This window comes from Clavispora lusitaniae, assembly GCF_014636115.1.
Source record: "Clavispora lusitaniae strain FDAARGOS_655 chromosome Unknown tig00000187_pilon, whole genome shotgun sequence".
In the NCBI taxonomy this organism is placed as follows: Eukaryota; Fungi; Ascomycota; class Pichiomycetes; order Serinales; family Metschnikowiaceae; genus Clavispora; species Clavispora lusitaniae.
The window spans coordinates 224,860-244,739 of NW_027093980.1; the positions used below are offsets into that span (position 1 = coordinate 224,860).

Sequence of the window (19,880 nt, forward strand, 5' to 3'; positions counted from 1 at the left end):
GTCTTTATTGACATGGTATACTGAGCATCTCTTTTACTATTAATTTTACTTTAATTTATTACATTATTCCATTTATGCCTTTTTTTCTTTTTTTCAATCTACAAGTAGAACATTCATCACGTATTGATCATGCTTACAAAGTGTCGTTGATCTAGGACGTTTTTGCATTTCGAGGTGCAGGTATGACTCAATCAGTTATAACCTTATCGCATTCCAAGTCGCACTGCAAAGTTGAAATCATATTTCTCATCCGCCATGACTTTTCCCATTTTGCCGCTAGTTTCGTCTGCGGCTCAGTGTGAACCTTTTGCTTTTGCAGGCCAAGTGTTGTTGCCGCTTTCGGATTTTGCCGTCTCGAAGCTCGCTCTTTCAGCTTTCCCGCCTTCAGTAAAGGTGAATGTCGATGTATCCTCCGAGATAGTCTCCTGCGACGAGATTGTGGAGTTGCTTAACGTCGGCGTGGCGCAAATTTTTGTGGCCGAATCTCAGTATGAGCTTGCCGTCAATGCCGGCTTGCCGCTGTCTCGTTTTGCTGTTGTGGTATCGAAACCTACAGAAGCGCTTCTTAAACTGAAAGCGGCTATTGTTGTTTCTGCGCCATTGGATGACGTGTCGATCCAGGCCGCCCAGAAAAACAACAGAATCGTGTATTTCCGTGGCTCCTTAACCCAGCGCACAGCTGAAGCATTGGCTCAAAACTACGTGTTGGTAGTCCCAGCCCAGCAATTGGAAACGGCTGCCAAACAATCGCAAGAAACTTCGCAAGATAAAATAAACGTGGCCAGCGTGTTTGTGTCCACCTTGACTACAGACAGGCCAGACGGGCTCTACACCACGTTGGTGGCGGACACTAATGGAGCTGCTTTGGGCGTGGTTTACTCGTCTGATGCGTCAATCGCTGCAGCCATTGAGACCCAAGAAGGCGTGTTTCAATCGCGTAAGCGGCCACACGAGTTGTGGTACAAAGGTAAAACTTCAGGAGCCACGCAGAGACTTGTGAAGCTTGAGCGTGATTGTGACTGCGACGTGGTCAAGTTTGTGGTGGCACTGAGGGAAGGTTTCGGTTTCTGCCACGTGGAGGAAAACTACACTTGCTTTGGCGATGGAAATTTGGCAGAGGGAACCGACTCGTACGGTTCTGGCTTGGCCCGTTTGGATGCCACCTTATCCCAGCGCATCAAACTGGCCCCAGAAGGTCTGTACACAAAGAGATTGTTTGAAGACAAGGACCTCTTGGTTGCAAAAATGAAGGAGGAGTTGGACGAGTTGATTGAGGCAGGCGCCAGTGGCAATCGTGCCGAAACAGCGTTTGAGGCGGCTGACTTGTTGTATTTCGCCATGGCCTACTGTGTCCGCAGTGGCGTGCGGTTGGCGGACATTGAACGCAGCTTGGACATTAAAAGCATGCGTGTTACGAGGCGCAAGGGTGATGCCAAAGAAAAGTATATAGCGAAGACGGAAGAGAAGACCGATGCAGCCGAACAGACTGCGAAGGAGAAAAAGCCCGAGAGCGAAAAGACTGCGGCAGAAGAAAAAGACAACACTTATGCTATGGAAGTGCTTCGTGGCGACTTTACTCGTGCCTTATCTCGTCCTGTTCAAGCGACGGCCGATATCATGAAACTTGTTCTTCCAATTATCGAACAGGTGCAGCGTGACGGAGACAAGGCTTTGCTCGAACTTACTGGGAAATTTGACGGAGTTAAATTGGAGTCTCCTGTTCTTGAGGCGCCTTTCCCGTCCGATCTTATGCAGATCAGCGAAGACATGAAGCACGCCATCGACTTGTCCATGTCTAACATCGAAAAGTTCCACCGTGCGCAGATGCCGGCAGAGGCAGTGATGACTGTTGAAACATCGCCCGGTGTGTTTTGTTCACGTTTTGCCAAGCCAATTGAAAACGTTGGTTTGTATGTGCCCGGTGGCACTGCAGTGCTTCCATCCACAGCCATGATGTTGGGAGTTCCAGCGAAAGTTGCTGGCTGCCGCAACATTGTTGTGGCTTCGCCTCCATCGAGAGCCACGGGCCGCTTGACGCCTGAAGTCGTGTATGTGGCCCACAGATTAGGTGCGCTGAAGATCGTGATGGCCGGTGGAGCGCAGGCCGTGGCTGCTATGGCGTACGGAACGGAGTCCGTAGTCAAGTGCGACAAAATCTTGGGCCCAGGTAATCAGTTTGTGACGGCCGCCAAGATGCATGTGCAAAACGACACAAAGGCTCTTTGCTCCATCGATATGCCAGCAGGACCTTCTGAGGTTTTGGTTGTGGCGGACGAAAAAGCCGACGCAGATTTTGTTGCCAGTGATCTCTTATCGCAGGCGGAGCATGGAGTGGATTCGCAGGTTATATTGGTTGGTATTGCCCTCAGTGACGCCAAGTTGCGTGAGATCGAAGAAGCCGTGCGTCGCCAGGCGGAGGTTTTGCCCCGGAAAGACATTGTGGCCAAGTGCTTAGCTCACTCCTATACGCTTTTGGTGGACTCTGTGGAAGAAGCATTCAAAGTATCGAACGACTATGCTCCGGAACACTTGATATTGCAATTGGAAGATGCTGAGAAATACGTTCCATCTCATGTCGAGAATGCTGGCCTGGTGTTTGTTGGCGGCTTGTCTCCAGAATCATGCGGTGACTATCTGAGCGGAACTAACCATACATTGCCCACGTACGGTTATGCTCGCCAGTATTCTGGTGTGAACACGGCGACATTCCAAAAGTTTATTACGGCACAAAAAGTGACCGAACAGGGTTTGCGGAGTATTGGCAATGCAGTAATGACGCTAGCAGCTGTTGAAGGATTGGAGGCCCACCGTAATGCTGTGCAAGTCCGGATGGATAAACTTGGGTTATCAAGTTGATTCTTCGGGATACTGTGGAGGAGAATAGAACAAAAGATTGCGAGTTTATGAACTTTATAGTCCAATAGATATTTGATGAGATAAGAAGAAAATGAGAATAATCTTGGTAAATGATGAGAAGAACATAGTTGGATGTTCAAGTAGTCGTATTGTTAATAAACTTATTGTGAATAGGTATGGTACGAAACTGAACACACAAAGTTATTGATATTTTCTTTTGAAGAGTTTTAAAAACAGCCAAGGTAAATATGTAATAGCTTGCCCCCAAACGGAATGATTCTTGGATATAGTTTAGTGATTGCGACAAGATTTATCAGACACAATATCCGTTTCTGTATTGAAAGAATATTTTACTATGAAGTAACGAACATACGAAAAGTAATTTACTCTATTATAGCTTCAAACCGAAGAATAGCCATATACTTAGCGGGATGAAGAAGTATCGAAACCAATAGAAGGTCACACGAAGACCAACAGTTTCCGAGATCAGAATCAAGGACGACAAACGTATTCACAGACAACACGAGGGCAAATACCAAGTTGCACCTAGTGAAGTTTTATATTTTCAGTTTCACAATTCCTTTCCCGTTTGGCAGTGGTCTATCCTTATTTTCCTCTTGCTTCACAGCTTCGTAAACTTCATGCTCAAAACGAAGATATCCCACTAAACACTTTGGATCCATGTAAGGCAAGATCTGGCAAGCAAAAATCCCCGCCACATCGTTTTCAAAGTCAAGCCAAATAAATAAGTTGGCCAAGCCGCCCCAGTAAAGCAGACCCTCAGGCCTACCAGTAGGCAACTGATTGTTACTATAGGCACATCCGGCCATAGTAAAGCCATCTGGCTTAAAACCCTCTCCACCCGCAGCAAACTCCATATGTTGACCAGGCGGAAGATGGTTTTGAATTGCGTATTCAACAGTCTCCCGCTTCAATATCCGATGGCCCGTATCAGGGCTGGTTCCATAGTTAAGCCAGACACGAAGGAAACGAAGGTAGTCTGCTACAGTAGCAAAACAACCTTGACCACCCATGTCAGTTTTCGGCTTATGCTCAAGCGGCTGCCTCCTCATCACTTTCAAGCCGCTATCTCGACGAATATGGACAGGCATTAACTTGTTTTGATCTTCGACTTGGAAAGTGCACGATGTCATACCAGCCTTGGAGAATATTTGTTGCTCGAGAAACTGGGAAAGCTTCATTCCCGCAACCGCTTCAATTACAAGCCCAGCCCAATCCATCGAGTGGCCGTAGATCCAGCGAGAACCGGGATCAGAAACAAGCGGCATGGAGAAGCTGTTTGCGCCAGTTTTCTTGCCCAAAACAGCGTAGCGTGGATCTGTGAACGGATAGGCAAATCCCGAGTTGCTTAGAAGCAAATGGCGGACCGTAATGTCTGTTTTGGGTCTGCGGAGCGTATATTCTCCTGTCTCCATGTCAAAGTTCTCCATGACACCAATGTCTCCCAAAGTAGGAAGGTACTCTTTTGCTGGACGGTCCAAGTCCAAGCGGCCGTCTTCCCATAGTTTGAGGGCAGCCATAGCCGTCATGGATTTTGTGCAGCTGAATAGAGCAATCCGTGTGTCTAAAGTGAGCGGTTCACGGGTTTGGCTATTCTTGGTTCCATGTGCCCCGAGGTATTGCGTAGCTGAAGAAGTGGTGTATCCAGCAACTACACCATTGATATCTTCCGAAACAAGCTCGTGTAGAAGGGCATCCATATTGAACGAAAGGAGGTCTTTCCAAAGCAATCAATTTGGAAGTCCGAAAGCAAAAAGAAGGCAAAAGGACAGTTCACTGCTGAATATCAGAATGGCAGAGACTATATACTCATGGTCTCCTCATCTACTATGGCGATGATCCTGTGTGAACGATATGTGGGGTAGACCCGAGGTCCATAGACAGTATCAGAGAAAAAGAAAGGAACAAGAAATCCTTTGATATTGTTCAAAATTAGGGCATAGCCTGTTTCACAGATTCAGTCGCTTCTATAGTGATACTTCCAGCCTTGTACGATTTTAGTTTTCCGGTTTCTGTGTCAACATTCCAGTTCTTCTACTGACTACATCACATGTCCAGTTGCCGTATATGTAAAGCTGATCAAATCTTGGAGCCCTCCACAAAGTTTGTTCCTTGAGAAACAGATTTCTCCAATCCTTCGAGTGCCACCGCGATCATCTTCTTTTCCTCATGTGTACGGACCAAATGCCATGGATCCACAACAGAACTGACCTCGCCCTTTTTCAAATGGACGGGCACAGAAAAGAACGGCGTGTCTTGCAAAGTGGTTGCAATCTCCGCTCCGCCTGCAGCTCCATCCAAATAAATGTAAGCCGAGTCTGGGACAGCAGAGTATTCAGCTGCATCGACCAAGGACGCCAAAACATTCGACGCAAAACGGTAGCCGGCATACGCCATAGATAGGGTTGCAGAACCTGCGCCATTTTTCGCTTTCACAACCTCGTCGCCTCCATACTGAACTCTGTGGACAAAATTGGCGTAGTCGGAGGCCGAGACAGTTTTCATTTTCAGCTCGAGCGCCCGGTCGAAATGCACAAGAGGCACAATGGTATCACCAGAATGGCCACCCACGACAGAAATCTTGCCGCGGAGGGACGCAGGTGATACATCGAGGATCTGGGCCAAAAACGTTTCTGCTCTGACAGAGTCCAAAGTGGTGACGCCGAAAAGCTTACGCGGGTTGAAAACACCCAATTTCTTCAACACCGCCGCAGCAATGGCCACCGTAGCGTTCACTGGGTTTGAAATGATCAAAATAGCAGCATTGGGACACGTGCGGCCCGCATGGGCAACCAAGTCCCGAACAATCAGCGCATTGATGTTGAACAAGTCGGCACGGGACATGCCCGGTTTGCGAGGCACGCCGGCAGGGATCACAACAATATCACTGCCCTGCAACGCCTCGACGAGTGCCGAAGAGTCGTCTTTTGCAGCCGGCTGATGGCCCGTGACAACCGCCGGTGTGTTAATGTGAGAAAGATCAGCAGCAACGCCCACAGCATTGACAATGTCGTATAGGGCCAAGCGCGAAACCCGCGGATTGAGTTTTAGCAACATCGAAAGAGGCTGGCCTATGCCGCCTGCTGCTCCACAAACGGTGACTTTGACCATGGGAACTAATTGGAAGGGAGATCCGGAACTTTAGGAAACCGGCAATAAATTAGCAGCAAGAAAGCAACGCAAGCAATAACAGAGCTTTGAAATCTAACGAAAACAAAGATTACACAAATTAGCCGCGATCACAAAAGAGAGTGGTAGCACGAAAAGTTGATGTGGATCGGATGTCCTAGTGTCCTTATATAATATGCATCACATGGGCACATGCATCCGCGGTGAAAATGGTGGGGTTGCGACTTTCCTTTCTGGGCATGATTAGAAGAATTAGGACAATTAGAAGAATTGGAAGGGCAGAAAAAATAAAACGTAGAGAGTTGGATAATGGTTCTTGGTGAATGAGTCTTTGAATCTTGGATCTAGATGTTTAGGAGAGTAGAGGTGAATCTAAAATGACAAATGTGAGATACCTGATGATTCATTAGTAGTTATGCCTCTTGGTAGCTTTGCAAATTAGTCAGTAGCACCTTTGTCCAGACTAGAAGGTACTAGAGCTTTAATTATGATTGTGTACTGTTTATGGCACAAAGAACTATAGGTCCGACAAATTGTGGTCCACTCCAGCCAATATTGAGCCAATATTAATGAATGGTAATACCATACAGCATAAATGAGTATAGAGTGACACATTCTAGAAGCAAAGTTCAAGAATTCCATGTAGTATCGGAGAGTATGCTTCAGCAGTAAGCCATTGTCCAATACAGTAAGAGTATAGCCATATTTTGCGACGATTAGAATTCAAAGACACCGCTGGCTACGAAATAATATTGTCGAGATTAATCCTTACTTTTCTCCATAATTAGAACCTTCGAACCAAGTTCATATCTTCAGTTTTGAAAAAGATAAACATTCATGGTAAATTGCAACAGCTTGTTCTAGAGAAGAAGTAGTGGTCATCTGATACAATGCAATTTACTCTTTTAAAAATTTAATAACTTTAGAAAATGTCTCGAAAGGAAGCTTAGAGATAGCTAAACCTTGTACCAATATGAACATACCACCCTAATCATATTTTGCAGTTCAAATACTTCGGCACTGGTCCCTCATAAATTCTTTTTTTTACTCAATGCTCTGTTATCAAATTTATTGGGAGTACAATCCTACCAATTGCTTTCACCCATCTATGAAAAACCTTGAAGCCATATATTGTCACTTGTAGTTTTTATTAGTCATACTTTATACCACACTGTTAGTCTACTAGACTGAAGGTCTTGTGGCTATCAAAGCAAGCGCGCCTACACCCGTGCACCACGGTGCCCCAGTTATTAGAGGCATTTCCATCAACTTTCATATACTAATGCATTTTCTTCAGACCGTAGCAGCTCTCCTTTTGGCAGGAGCCACTACAGCCTTTGATTGTTCGGCAAAACAGCTTGAGGCTTACGATTTCAAAAGCATCGAAGGCGTTTACACAGCGCAAACAACACATGATACTCCACCATCTAAAACACAATTGACCTGGAGCATTGGCGTGTGCAAAAACGTCGATAGCATCGACCAGTGTCCAAAGAATTCCGATGTGTGCGGGCTCACACGGATTGAGGCCGATGGACAGACTCTTTTGGCGGAGATAGTCGGCTTTAACTCCAATCTCCAGAAAACGTATATTCCGTTTGAAAACGATGGCGCCAACAGTGAAAGCGGCGTTACCATCGAGTACAAGGGCGCAAACTGGGGCACCAACTTGGTTGACGCCAAAATCCGCTTTGTTTGCGACGCTTCCGGCGACAACAAGCTTACTATTCTGCAATGGGACGGCAAGGCGTTTATGGGCGAGTTCCGCAGTTCAGCAGCGTGCGCTAAAGGAAAGAGCAAAAAACCCGACTCACCTAAGTCCGCTGACGGAGAATCGTGGGGATGGTTCACATGGATATTCATTTTCATGGTGCTCTTTTTGAGTATTTACATCATTGGCGGCGCTTGGTTCCAGTATAACCGCGGGAACCTGATTGATTTCGCCTCGGCGTTGCGCGAGGTGCTAGAGAACTTTGTGGACCTTTTGCGTGGACTTCCGGCTTTTATTCGGGAGATTGTGGAAAAGATTTCTGGAAACAGCTCTCGTGGCGAGTACAGCGCAGTTTAATGGGGATGTGGCGACAATTCTGACTTTGACAGGCCAAATACTCTGGTACCGAGATGCCGTTAATGCATGCCATCCGTTCCCTTGTCAACTGATTTAAGTCTTATCGGTCAGAGGGAAATTATAGAAGCATGTTTTGATCCCGAGTGCATCTTCGAGATACAGCAAGCTGTCGTATTATTCCTATGTAAAATAGAGAGCTAGACTCAAAATATCAGTGTAATCCAGGAGTGGCTTTCATTACGGAAGCATTTTCGTTAAATCTTAAACTAATAGGTTTACTAGGTGTACCTATCCATGGCAAATGTGCCCCATTGCTGAACTGATTTCTTGAATTGTATCACTATTTTAGATTCTAATTATACCGTCTGAACAAACAACGAATATCTCCTCCATCTTCACATCTTATTAGTACTAAGCTATTACTAATTATCTTGTGCGTGAAACAGGTAGATACTTGGAATGCATTATAACAACCCCTTATTATTCAACTTCTTTCTTCACACATATCACTAAATGGAAAAAGCCTAAGGTTACCTTCTGGATACTACTTCGAATGCTTCACAAGGAAAATTTTATTTTAGTTTTTAACTTCGTAGAATACAGATCTACTTTGGAAGATACCACACATTTTCAGGACATTTGCTCAGGGTCACAGAGTCCACAGGCAGAAGTTGGCCATTCAAAATGTTACCCTTGACGTTGTGGAAATACCAGACCTCAGAGATGGCACCATTTCTACATCCAATGTAGACTTCTTTGCCTCCGTGGTTGGAAGACAAGGCATCTTGGATGTCCAGCAAGGCGTATTGGCCATCAGTGGAAGGCTCAATGCCAGCAGCCAGCAAGAAGGAGTAAGTAGGTAAAGTGTTCCAGACATCCACAACTCTTTGGAAGTACGCCACGGCATTCTGGTATTGTTGGTAATCACCAGTGAAACAAGAAGGAGCAATTGTATTGAAGCAAGTGCCGTGCTTGTTGAACTCATGCTCCCAAAGAGACTCTGGCAGACCAGAGTTGCTAGTCCAGTAAGTTTGCATGGTGTTGAGCAAATCGTCTTGGCCAAACAGGCTAAGAATGTCTGGGATGTTGTCCGAATCAGAAAATTCCCAGTCTGGGTTACAGAACTGGTTGTACGAGCCACCACAGGTGTCGTCCCAAAGACCATGGATCGTGAAAGTCTGGCTGACGTCGTTATCAGCAGACGATGCCCGGGCAACCAAGTTCCCTCTCTTCTTAACCAGAAGCTTGCGGGCTTCATTGGAGCTAACAGAGGAAAGCAAAGACAGATCAAAGTCCCAGAACTGAGTCTGCAAAATCAAACCGTCGTTTTCGTAGCAACAAGAGTTGCCAGAAACAGAGCCTGGTGCCTGACAAGAAAAGTATTGGGCCTCGTTCGCAGCCGAACAAGACTGGACACTGAAAGTCAGATCCCGGGCAGAAAGTTTGATGGGCCCGCCCAAAACTGGTGCCACTAAGGCCAATAAGACTGAAACTGGAAGCATTGATTAGAGAATTGAAAAGCAAATTTGGTCAAGCCATCCAGGCACTTTTTATACCCCAGCTTCTGTTATCGCATCCACGTGCATTGTGATGAGAGAGATGCCATTGTGACATGAAACGGCGACTATTCTTGCCGTTTTTGGTGTCACATCGTAAATACACATCTAAGCCGCATGGACACATGGCTCAACTGCATGTGAAGGTGAACTCATGGAGATATGCTATAGGATCAACATCAATGGAAATAAAATGGACAACTCAATGGTTGATGGGCTGGCCATAGCCGGAGATCTGTAAACTTCTCCGACGAAACGAGATCAAGCATTGAAAATGGCCGAGCTTTGGTGTAACAGCACTCCACCTCTCTTCAATACATAAATTAACACGCACATGCCAGGCTAAAAATGCCTGCGGAGTTCCAATTCCACAATCGAGGGTGAAGTTGCAAGTGTTTTAGAGATTAGTTCGCCGTGAAATCCATCTGAAGCTTATTGAATTGTAGTCATTTAACACAAACAACCAGCACTCTTTGAATCTACTATCCAGTAATGATTCATCTAGACTTATCTTATCTCTCTTTATCTCTAGCTTGCCGTTTCTTTTCCCATTGTTCTCTACTGGGACATGCGGCCTGCATCAATACGGCTTTCCATTCTCCACATTCTTCAAGACTGAGTGTTTACCACGTGTTTTGGATGTAAGTGGAAGGCATGAATAGAAAGAATCAAGCGTGTTTTTTGTTGCCCGTTTGAGAACTTACTTAAATATCTAATTTTTCACAACTCACGACAGTCGACACATGAGTTGGGAAGGTAAGTCTCACAAACTTGAGAGATTAAAGAGCTTATTTGAAGAGAAAGATGGCAAGCTTAAATCTAAAAGAATGCTAATTACAACAATTCAGTTTATACATGAAAACCACACAAGCTAAACTTTTGGTTAATAAATGAGATCTTAGCTGACGTTTCCAGAAACGATTTTAGCTGGTTGGTGATTGCTATGTAGAATTTTGAACAGATGTAAGCGATATCAGCATAAGTTCCTGACTGAATTTGAACGCTATATGGAAAACAGTCATGATGCATCATAAAGCAACGGGAATTTATGAGAGTTGATTGGCAAGCCACATCAATTATTTGCGATTATGACCAACTGAATAAACTGAAATATTCATAATACTACCAATGCCTCATTTCGAAAGATTAGAAACTGGCCTCTTTTTTGTGATCAAACTTTAGTCGGAGCCATCCCATCAGACCAATTCAGTTACGGCTTCAAGAAGAAAGGAAGTAAGCAGAAATGAACATATAAATTTAAGAATCTACTTACCGTTAAGACAGAAAATAGAGATATTAATTGGGAAGTGATTCTGATGAAATTATTGCTTGAATGAGCTTTAAAGTGAATATTTCTGAGAGTTGAACGATTACGAGAGGAACAACGAAGCAATCAAAAGAGATCACATTAGTGCACTATATTATATCCAATTCACTGATGAAGAGGCTCACTCAAGTATGTTCCAATATATCTATTCCTTATGTCTATTTCACCACCACTTCTCACTTCAAAGAAAATTACAAGAATCAGAGGAAGAAAATTCAAATAATTCAACCTTACGCCCAGTAACTTATCAGCCTAGGCAATAGTCAAATCAAATCATCAAATCCTTTGAATTGGAATTGGAGGAGACTTTGAATTATACCTTGAATACCTTATCATAGCTACAAGAGACAAAACAATACTAGCTAGTTTGTAAGTGACTTTAATGGGCTACTGATCAATTTCGAAAAACTCTGGCTGCCCGATCCACTAATTCGCCATAATCAATGCATCGGGCTTTCCACATCCCCACAACAAAGCATTTAGAACGAATGAAATTTGTGCAGAGAATTAGCTCTGAAAAGTAGTCATTTGAGTCTCATACTTATCTACATGCATATACTTTATACAAACCAGCTTCGTATCTAGTATCGATCCTCGCCCATTTTCATCCTGATGACCCATAGTCAGTCGAAAGGAGTTCAAAAACAATCGCCACATTTAAAGCTGGCCAACTCGAATTTGATGCCAATTACAAAACTGGCCAATTCCAATTTTATATTATACAGCTCTTCTCGCGAGTCATAAATCATCTCCGGCACTTCGCGCTTTTCTCCACTTCGCGAAAATCAAACTTTCACCATCTCAACCACTTTCCTTATGTCTGTCGTCGAGCGGATCCAGGCGTTGGGCCCAGACGAAAAGTTTTGTCTGTTTGAGTTTTTCCCGCCAAAGACAGATGCGGGGTTCCGCAACTTGCTTGCCCGTTTGCACCGCATGCGAGACCTTAACCCGCTTTTCGTATCCGTCACTTGGGGCGCCGGCGGTTCTACCAGCGAAAAGTCCTTGGAGTTGGCTGTCACATGCCAGCAGCTTCTTGGCATATCCACCGTTTTGCACTTGACTTGCACCAACACCAACAAGGCCATAATCGACGATGCGCTCTCTCGCGCCAAAGCCGCTGGCATTCGCAACATTTTGGCCCTCAGGGGCGATCCTCCGCGGACCCGCGAGTACTGGACGCCCGAGTGCAGTTTCCGGACGGCGGTGGACTTGGTGCGGTACATTCGTGCCCAGTACGGCGACTACTTCTGCATCGGTGTGGCTGGGTATCCCGAGGGACATGTCGATGGGTCTGACGGCGCCGAGCAGGACCCGAAACGGGACCTTCCTTACTTGGAGGAGAAAGTGGCCGCCGGCGCGCTGTTTGTGGTGACACAGATGTTCTTTGACGCCGATAAGTATGTGGCATTCGAAAAGATGGTGCGCGCTTCGCCCGTTTTGAAAGACGTTGTGCTTATTCCTGGTCTCATGCCTATTACCACCTACAAGGTGTTTACACGCGCAACAAAATTGTCGCATGCGCTGGTCCCCGCTGCCGTGGCAGAACAACTATCTCTGGCTGCCGTTGACGACGACCAGGTGAAAAAAATCGGTGTGGATGTTTTGTCGCAGCTTGTGGCCGATGTTAGTGCTCGCAGCGCGGCGCGCGGTTTCCACTTCTATACGCTCAATTTGGAGCGCGCTGTGGCGGCCATTGTAGAGTCCTGCCCGGAGTTGCGCGGCAGCGCCGCCCGACTTTCGCGGTCGCGCGCCTCGTCCGACCCGTTCGAGTCGGACCTGGAAACGTCCGCGCCAAACACCGGGAAAGTCGAATCGGTGCCTGATTCGGTGCCGCTTGTCCGTGACCGCCGTGTCACTTTAGCAGCCACATGGGACGACTTCCCGAACGGACGGTTTGGTGACGCCAGCTCGCCTGCCTACGGTGAGATTGACGGCTACGGACCAAGTTTGAAGCTCGAGCCGCCGGAAGCTGTTGCTGTTTGGGGCACGCCACAGAGTGTTGCGGACGTCTCGCGTGTCTTTATCGACTACCTTTCGGCGAAAATCCTGTCGTTACCCTGGGTGCTGACGGAATTGTCCCCTGAAACAGCTTTGATCCAGGAACAGCTTTTCGAGTTGAACAGTCGCGGGCTTTTTACATTAGCGTCGCAGCCTGCTGTCGACAGCTGCCCTTCGAGTGACTCTATTCTAGGATGGGGGCCTCGAAACGGTCGCATTTTCCAGAAACTGTTTGTGGAGTTCTTCGTGCCTAAAACAGAATGGGAGCGGCTCTTGCGCCTCATGGAGAAAGATATCTCAGATAAAACAATAACTTATTTCTGCGGGAATTCAAAGGGTGAAATCACAACGAACATGCCTCACAAGTCTTCGCAAAGGACTGCTATAACATGGGGTGTTTTCCCTTCCAAAGAGGTCTTGCAGCCCACAGTGATTGATCGCCAGCTGTTCCAAGCATGGAATGAGGAAGCGTTTGGGTTGTGGCTTGATTGGGCTCGTTGTTATGCTCCTGATTCTCCGCTGTACCGCCTTTTGGCTGGGATTCATCTGGATTACTACTTGGTAAGCATTGTGCACAACAATTACCTTGATGAAAATGCCTTGTGGGATACTTTACTCCAGTGACGGCAACATGGGCGTGGCTGGCGTACTTGGCGCATGTGAGATGATGGTAGTGGCGCAAGCCTTGCCAGTCCCCCATGACGAATCCATGTGTAGAACAACGGAAGCATGTTCTTTCATCACACGGACTATATCCGGCTTGCGTTGAACAATCTATAGAATGCCAAGATGCATATCTCTCCGATGTAGGTACAAGAAGTATATGAAATGGTGCTATGATCAGAGCTCAGACTGAGTGCCAATTAACTACCAAACGAACTTAACGAATAATTATGTATTAAGCATTCCTCTAGAAAGTTCAAGTTCTGCACCAGATAGAATTAACATAGGCCATAAACTAAAACAAGGCAAACCATTCATTGTTTCAACGTTGAACATTTTGCTGACCTTCACTTTAATATCTCTCACAAGGGCCAATGATCCGCAACATGAACTCGTCTGACACACATTCCAGAAGGAGTTTGATTAAACCGTTCTCCCGTTCTCAACTCCGCTCCATTATTTGAATGTACTTTTTCACAACGCCAGCATTGAGTTCTTTCGCCAAACCAGTACTGGTGTCGACACCCAAATACTGGCACTGGTGTTTTCGTAACAACACCATTCCATCGCATACAGTAGTACCTTTCTGGAGCACCAAGCGGCCGCCCAAAGGCACAGGCAAAGGGTTCAGGGTGGCTTTTTCTCGTGGGTGGAGAAACGGAAGTTCTTCCATCTCAAACGCATAGAACTGATGCCCGTGTCCGTCATCAAGAAGAAGCTTGTAGGTGCCTGGCGACTGGGGCCGAGGCTCGTTTTCTGTCGCGTCCAAGTCGATTCCGTAGATGACTGGCCGACCTACGTGTTCCATCCGTTCAAATGGAGCAGTGTTGGGGTTATCGTAGTACTTCCATTCTTCAAGCGACTTCTCTCGCGATTCGGCAATGTTGACAATTTGGAGAATGTGGCACGATACCGCCTGAGGCAAGGAGAATTCTTCGACGTTGATGTAGTCGTGGACGTTGAAAGCAGCCATTGAACTGAACCGACTGCCTTGAAGTTTGGATGACTTGAAGTTTAGATGACTTGAAGATTAGATGACTTGAAGACTTTAGATGTCGGATTTTATGGGCTTTATAGGCTTTGAGCTTATGGCTTTGTATGAGACAGTTCCGATTATGTACCCTGGAATTGTCTGGCCAGCTTTGTTAGCTTGACATCTGGTTATGAATTGTGTGTGGAAGTAGATGCGCATAGTGATAATGCGCACCAACTTCAATCGAAAGCGAACAGAGAAGAGTCTGAATTATTTCTGACCTTTTGTAAGAAATTTACTTATTTCGTACGAGCCAACGTTAATGAACTTGGGATTGTACAATGAAGAATTCCCGTTGTTAGAGCCATCAGGCAGAATACCTACTGCCAGTTAGATCCAGTTGATCTCAACCAAGGCTATGAATGTAAGTGGTGATGAGACGAATAGAATAACTGGTGACACTTGTCCAATACGAGTGTAACTGACTGTAAGGAAAGGTCACTAGGAGATGGATTGCTATTCCACAATTTCCTAGTCCAATAATGAAAACCGTAATTGAACGTTACTAATAGTGACATGCAAAGCTTACATTCCGTCACTATATCATCTCCATATATCGCCATATCCGCATATATCGCCATATGACCGCTTACACTATGAGTATTTCTATCTTCCATTCAATGCAAGATTCTGACCTCCACATTCCATCTAGATGTATGTGCACTCCCATATCTGATCTACTAGGCTTCTTGCTAGACATATGCCAAGCCTTGGGACCTAGAGATGTCGCTTTTTGTTTCCGATGACGAAGACTACCTTGACGAGCCCATGGGCTCTCTTGTCCAGGATGAAAACCACGAAGCGAGTCCGATGGAAAACGGCAAAGAAGCAAGTCCGATGGAAAGTTTAGCCGCAAGAAACGTTCCAGATAACAATTCCAACAGACTCGAGGCCAACCCAGTGATAAATACTACAATCCCGACTGAACCTCCAAATGCCACACTGAACTTGCATTCTGAAACAAGAAGAGGCTCGCTGAACGAGATCCCCGTCGTGTTTCGGGACGACGCTCGGCCTATCATCACGCCACATGCCCTGTGTTCGAGCCTAGTGCTTCAGTTCCACCGTGAGATTGCCGAAACGCTTCTCTCAAAAGATGGATTGCTAGTCATGGGCCATGGGATGGGCCACGACCAGGTGATCGCCAATGTTTTGCATGCTCTATCGTTTCGCGTAGGCAACAAGAGCCCGTTGGTGATGGTGTTGAATGCGAGGGAAGACGAGCTTGTGGCGCTCAACGAGGTGTTGACCGAGCTTCTGTGGATGGAGGAGATGGAAAGCGAGAGGAAAAGAGAAGGCGAACAAAAAAGTGGGAATGAACATGGAAGCGAACAAGGAAGACAGAATGATGACAAGCAGAAAGACTCAGACATGCAAAAAGATTCGGGCCTTCAAAACGACAAGGACATGCAAAATGACACGGACATAAACGACACAGAGGCCGGTTTCGCCAACTTCTGCCTCAAAACAGGCGACATGACCACGCCAGCGAAAAGACGGCGCATGTATGCGTCTGGTGGCCTATTGGCGGTGCCGGCCAGAACATTATCGGTCGATTTGCTTGCTGGGGTGGTGTCTCCCGCGGCCATCACTGGCTTGGTGATTTTGCACGCGGAAAGAGTGAAAGAAACACTGGCAGAGGCGCTTGTGGTCAGCTTGTACCGCGATGGAAACGCATGGGGCTTTGTCAAAGCGATTCTGGACTCGCCCGAAGCGTTTACGGGCTTCACACCTCTCGCTCTGAGACTCAAAGTGCTCCGGCTTCTGAACGTCTTCCTCTGGCCTCGATTTCATGTGGCGGTGACGCTGCTGCTCCAGAAACACAAAGGCCAGAAGAAGAGCCAAACACTCCATGTCACAGAGATAAATGTTCGCCTCACCAGACGTATGGCCCAGATCCAGGGCGCCGTCCTTGCCTGTATTGAGGCGTGTCTTGGGGAATTGAGAAGACACAATCCGTCTCTCGATACCGAGTATTGGAATGTGGATAATGTTCACGACGAAGGGTTTTCACAAAGGGTCCGTCGCCTGCTTGAGCCGCATTGGCACCGTCTTCTGTGGACCCTGAAGCAGTTGGTGCACGACGTGGCTACGTTGGCAGACTTGCTTGCAGCGTTGCTTGTTGATGATTCGGTGGCTTTCTATCAGAGAGTACAGAGCTTGGTGGAAGGCGCAAGCGGAAAAAGTGCCAGTCCGTGGTTGATGATGGATGAAGCTCCGGCGATCGTGACGTATGCGAGAGAAAGGGCACTTGGAGACAGCGAGGTGAGGCGAAGAAATTTACACAGAAACGAAAGAAACCAAACTACAAGTGCAGACGAATCGCCGGCTGCTACAGAGTTTCTGCCTCCCCGGTCTTCGCCTATGTTGGAGGAGCTTCCGAAATGGGCTCAATTGTCTGCGGTCATTGAAGACATTGCACATGAGCGGTCTCTTTCCCACACGGAAGGTGCTATTCTTGTCATGTGTGCCTCTGGCCGCACGGCGCAGCAGCTTTCCCATCTTCTTTCGTCGGCCAAAAGAGGCAAAGGCCAATATCTGTTCAGACCGTATATGGCAAGCCGCCTCCGTGAATATGTGCTGTGGAAGCTGTTGACAGCAAAAACAGCGGCACTAGCGGCGGAATTTGCTGAGCCTGAAGTTGAGCAAGTTCAAGTATCAAAAACTTTTGCTCGGACAGGCCCTGTCAGCAAGAGGAGAAGAACCAGAGGTGATGCGGCCGTGGCACGAGTGGAGCTGCTCCGAGGAGGGAAAATCCAGGCAGCTCCAGATGTGGATCCAGAGACTTTACGAGCTGTGGAACAAGAGGTGAAAGAAGAGAGCGAGAACCAAGAAGAAACAGAAAACATGGAAGAAACAGAAAACTCAGAAGAAACCGAGACTCTGCCCGCGGGACCAACATCCATTTTCGTCAGCGATGACAGTGATGAAGAGCAGTCCTATCCTGGCCGGTTCAATTCCTTCTCCCACATCAGTCTGTCTGCTCAGATTGTCATTGCGGCGTACTCAGACCGCGAAGAGCTTCTTCAAGAGATCTCGCCTGCCTATATCATCATGTACGAGCCGGATCTCTCGTTCATCCGCCGTGTTGAAATCTTCCAGGCTTTGTCTCGTCCAGCCAAGGTTTTCTTCATGTACTACGGTACTTCTGTCGAAGAACAGCGGCATCTCGTGCGAATTCGCAAAGAAAAACAGGCTTTTACGAAACTCATCAAAGAAAAGGCTACCTTGGGCAAACACTTTGCCTCTGATGCCGACAACTGGAAATTTCGGATCAAAAAGACACAGGTGGCTAATACACGGATTGCTGGTGGTGCGACTTTCCGGACAGAAAACGATGAGATGCGTGTAATTGTCGACACTCGAGAATTCCGCTCGTCGCTTCCAAATTTACTCTATCGGGTGGGGATCCAAGTGGTTCCATGCATGCTTACTGTTGGTGATTATGTATTATCACCTAAACTCTGTGTCGAAAGGAAGGCGATTCCAGATTTAATTTCGAGTTTCAAAAGTGGACGCTTGTACCAACAGTGTGAGCAAATGTTTCGTCATTACGAATCACCAGTGCTACTTATTGAGTTCGACGAGAATAAATCGTTTTCTCTAGAGCCGTTCGCAGAGTTCAAACCTCCAACCAGCCGTGCCACCAACCCACTTTCTGCCAAAATACTGAAACAAGAGATCCAGCTGAAAATCACAGAGTTGCTTGTCTCATTTCCTCGCCTTAAGATCCTCTGGTCCTCGTCGCCTTACGAATCCGCTCAGATTTTTCTTGAACTAAAGGCTTCACAGCATGAGCCTGATGTAGAAGAAGCACTTTCTAAAGGCGTCAATCCATCTATTACCACAAGCGACGGGCCACCAATGATAAATGACGATGTAGTGGATATCTTACAAAGCATTCCTGGAATTAACACCGTCAACTACGTTAGAATCATCCAGAAGGTAAGCAACATGGCAGAGTTAGTGTGCCTTTCTCGAGAAAAATTCGTTGAACTTTTAGGCGAAGAGAACGGAAACAAAGCATATAACTTTATCAACCACGAAGTCTCTTGATGAGTCTGGTTGTTGATATGTTCGTCATACATGTTTAAAAAGAGGAGTACGTATTTTTTCATGTCGTAGGGTCGATGTTGTATTGTGGTTTAGTTCTAATTGTGGAATTGAATGCACTTTTCGAAAAACTGTTCGACTATCATTGCTAAAGTTTTAGCTATTGTGCTTAATGCATCATCTAGGTATTACATCAATGCTCCACCTGTTTGACCCTTTTGTCAGACTTTTTTTATTGCATGATCTAATTTTTTTTTTTTTTTTTTTTTTTTTTTTGTAATTCCTTTTTTTAGTATCTCCTTCTACCTTAATCTATGTAAACTGAATCGAATCTTGACACAAGTTATATCTCTAACATTGACTTTGAATAAAATTTTGGCACCATAAGAGTGGGCGGAATTTTTTTTTTTTTCTCGTATTTAGAGGAGCGAATCCACTGAGAATTCCGTCGAATCCGCTTTGCGGACAGGTTTCATTCTGACATCAGACATGTACATCAGCCACAAGTTATCAGCTTATGTGAGACAAAATGTTGTGCATTTAAGCGATCTGCGCCAGCATATGTAGTTAACCGAATTGCATGAAACCAGTGCATGATGCACCCAGGTCCTCCGTTTGCATGAGGCGTGCATTCTGAGGTGCAGCAACAAGCGCAAATCCAACCTCTGCATTGGCAATAGCCATGGCCCAAAAGAGTTCGAGACATCTACGCTCATACCCTGACATTACATAGATTGTTGCTGGGTCAGTGGCATTCGGGCCAAAACGGATAGCACTTTCAACAATTACTCGTCTTCTACTTCGGTGACAAACCAATTCAAATATAACGCTACAGTCTATCACCTCGAAAGTATCGCAGCCCCCTTTTTCCCTCCTTTGACCTTTCCATTTAATTTTTCAAGGGATGGAAGTCTTTGTCGTCCATATCTTTTATACTAGTTTCAATTCTTTTTGAAAGTAGGTCTAGAAAAAATAGACTCATATCCCCAATGAGCTATTGGCATGAGTACAGCGGTCAGATTTTGCAATAATCATCTGGGGTCCCATAGAAGTGCCCTTTTCAATTTTACCTTATACTACTACGGCTTTGATATCTGAAAGTCTTCGACGTATAGCAACACAAAGAGGAACAGCCAACATGCCTAGCTATCTCGCCGAAATATCCCCATTATCTGA

General features: G+C 46.1%; 8 protein-coding genes across 8 annotated transcripts; 4 read left to right on the top strand and 4 right to left on the bottom strand. All coding sequences in view use genetic code 12, as the record gives it.

Moving 5' to 3' along the window:
- Positions 1-255: 255 nt before the first annotated feature.
- Positions 256-2,856, top strand: HIS4 (trifunctional histidinol dehydrogenase/phosphoribosyl-AMP cyclohydrolase/phosphoribosyl-ATP diphosphatase; the record flags this gene model as incomplete). Its single annotated transcript, XM_002615069.2, has 1 exon — positions 256-2,856. One exon carries the CDS (start codon positions 256-258, stop codon positions 2,854-2,856), a length of 2,601 nt encoding a protein of 866 aa, XP_002615115.2.
- A 557-nt stretch (positions 2,857-3,413) lies between these two features.
- FOB63_004109 (uncharacterized protein) lies at positions 3,414-4,577 on the bottom strand (the record flags this gene model as incomplete). Its single annotated transcript, XM_002615068.2, has 1 exon — positions 3,414-4,577. One exon carries the CDS (start codon positions 4,575-4,577, stop codon positions 3,414-3,416), a length of 1,164 nt encoding a protein of 387 aa, XP_002615114.2.
- A 379-nt stretch (positions 4,578-4,956) lies between these two features.
- Positions 4,957-5,988, bottom strand: MDH1-3 (malate dehydrogenase; the record flags this gene model as incomplete). The annotated part of the gene is made up of 1 exon (XM_002615067.2): positions 4,957-5,988. One exon carries the CDS (start codon positions 5,986-5,988, stop codon positions 4,957-4,959), a length of 1,032 nt encoding a protein of 343 aa, XP_002615113.2.
- Positions 5,989-7,288: 1,300 nt separating this feature from the next.
- Positions 7,289-8,074, top strand: FOB63_004111 (uncharacterized protein; the record flags this gene model as incomplete). The annotated part of the gene is made up of 1 exon (XM_002615066.2): positions 7,289-8,074. One exon carries the CDS (start codon positions 7,289-7,291, stop codon positions 8,072-8,074), a length of 786 nt encoding a protein of 261 aa, XP_002615112.2.
- Positions 8,075-8,679: 605 nt separating this feature from the next.
- On the bottom strand, positions 8,680-9,576 carry FOB63_004112 (T2 family ribonuclease; the record flags this gene model as incomplete). Its single annotated transcript, XM_002615065.2, has 1 exon — positions 8,680-9,576. One exon carries the CDS (start codon positions 9,574-9,576, stop codon positions 8,680-8,682), a length of 897 nt encoding a protein of 298 aa, XP_002615111.2.
- A 2,197-nt stretch (positions 9,577-11,773) lies between these two features.
- FOB63_004113 (methylenetetrahydrofolate reductase (NAD(P)H)) lies at positions 11,774-13,579 on the top strand (the record flags this gene model as incomplete). Its single annotated transcript, XM_002615064.2, has 1 exon — positions 11,774-13,579. The coding sequence occupies one exon, from the start codon at positions 11,774-11,776 to the stop codon at positions 13,577-13,579; it is 1,806 nt and encodes a 601-aa protein (XP_002615110.2).
- Positions 13,580-14,060: 481 nt separating this feature from the next.
- NCE4 (Nce4p) lies at positions 14,061-14,591 on the bottom strand (the record flags this gene model as incomplete). The annotated part of the gene is made up of 1 exon (XM_002615063.2): positions 14,061-14,591. The coding sequence occupies one exon, from the start codon at positions 14,589-14,591 to the stop codon at positions 14,061-14,063; it is 531 nt and encodes a 176-aa protein (XP_002615109.1).
- Positions 14,592-15,374: 783 nt separating this feature from the next.
- On the top strand, positions 15,375-18,707 carry RAD1 (ssDNA endodeoxyribonuclease; the record flags this gene model as incomplete). Its single annotated transcript, XM_002615062.2, has 1 exon — positions 15,375-18,707. The coding sequence occupies one exon, from the start codon at positions 15,375-15,377 to the stop codon at positions 18,705-18,707; it is 3,333 nt and encodes a 1,110-aa protein (XP_002615108.2).
- Positions 18,708-19,880: the final 1,173 nt, after the last annotated feature.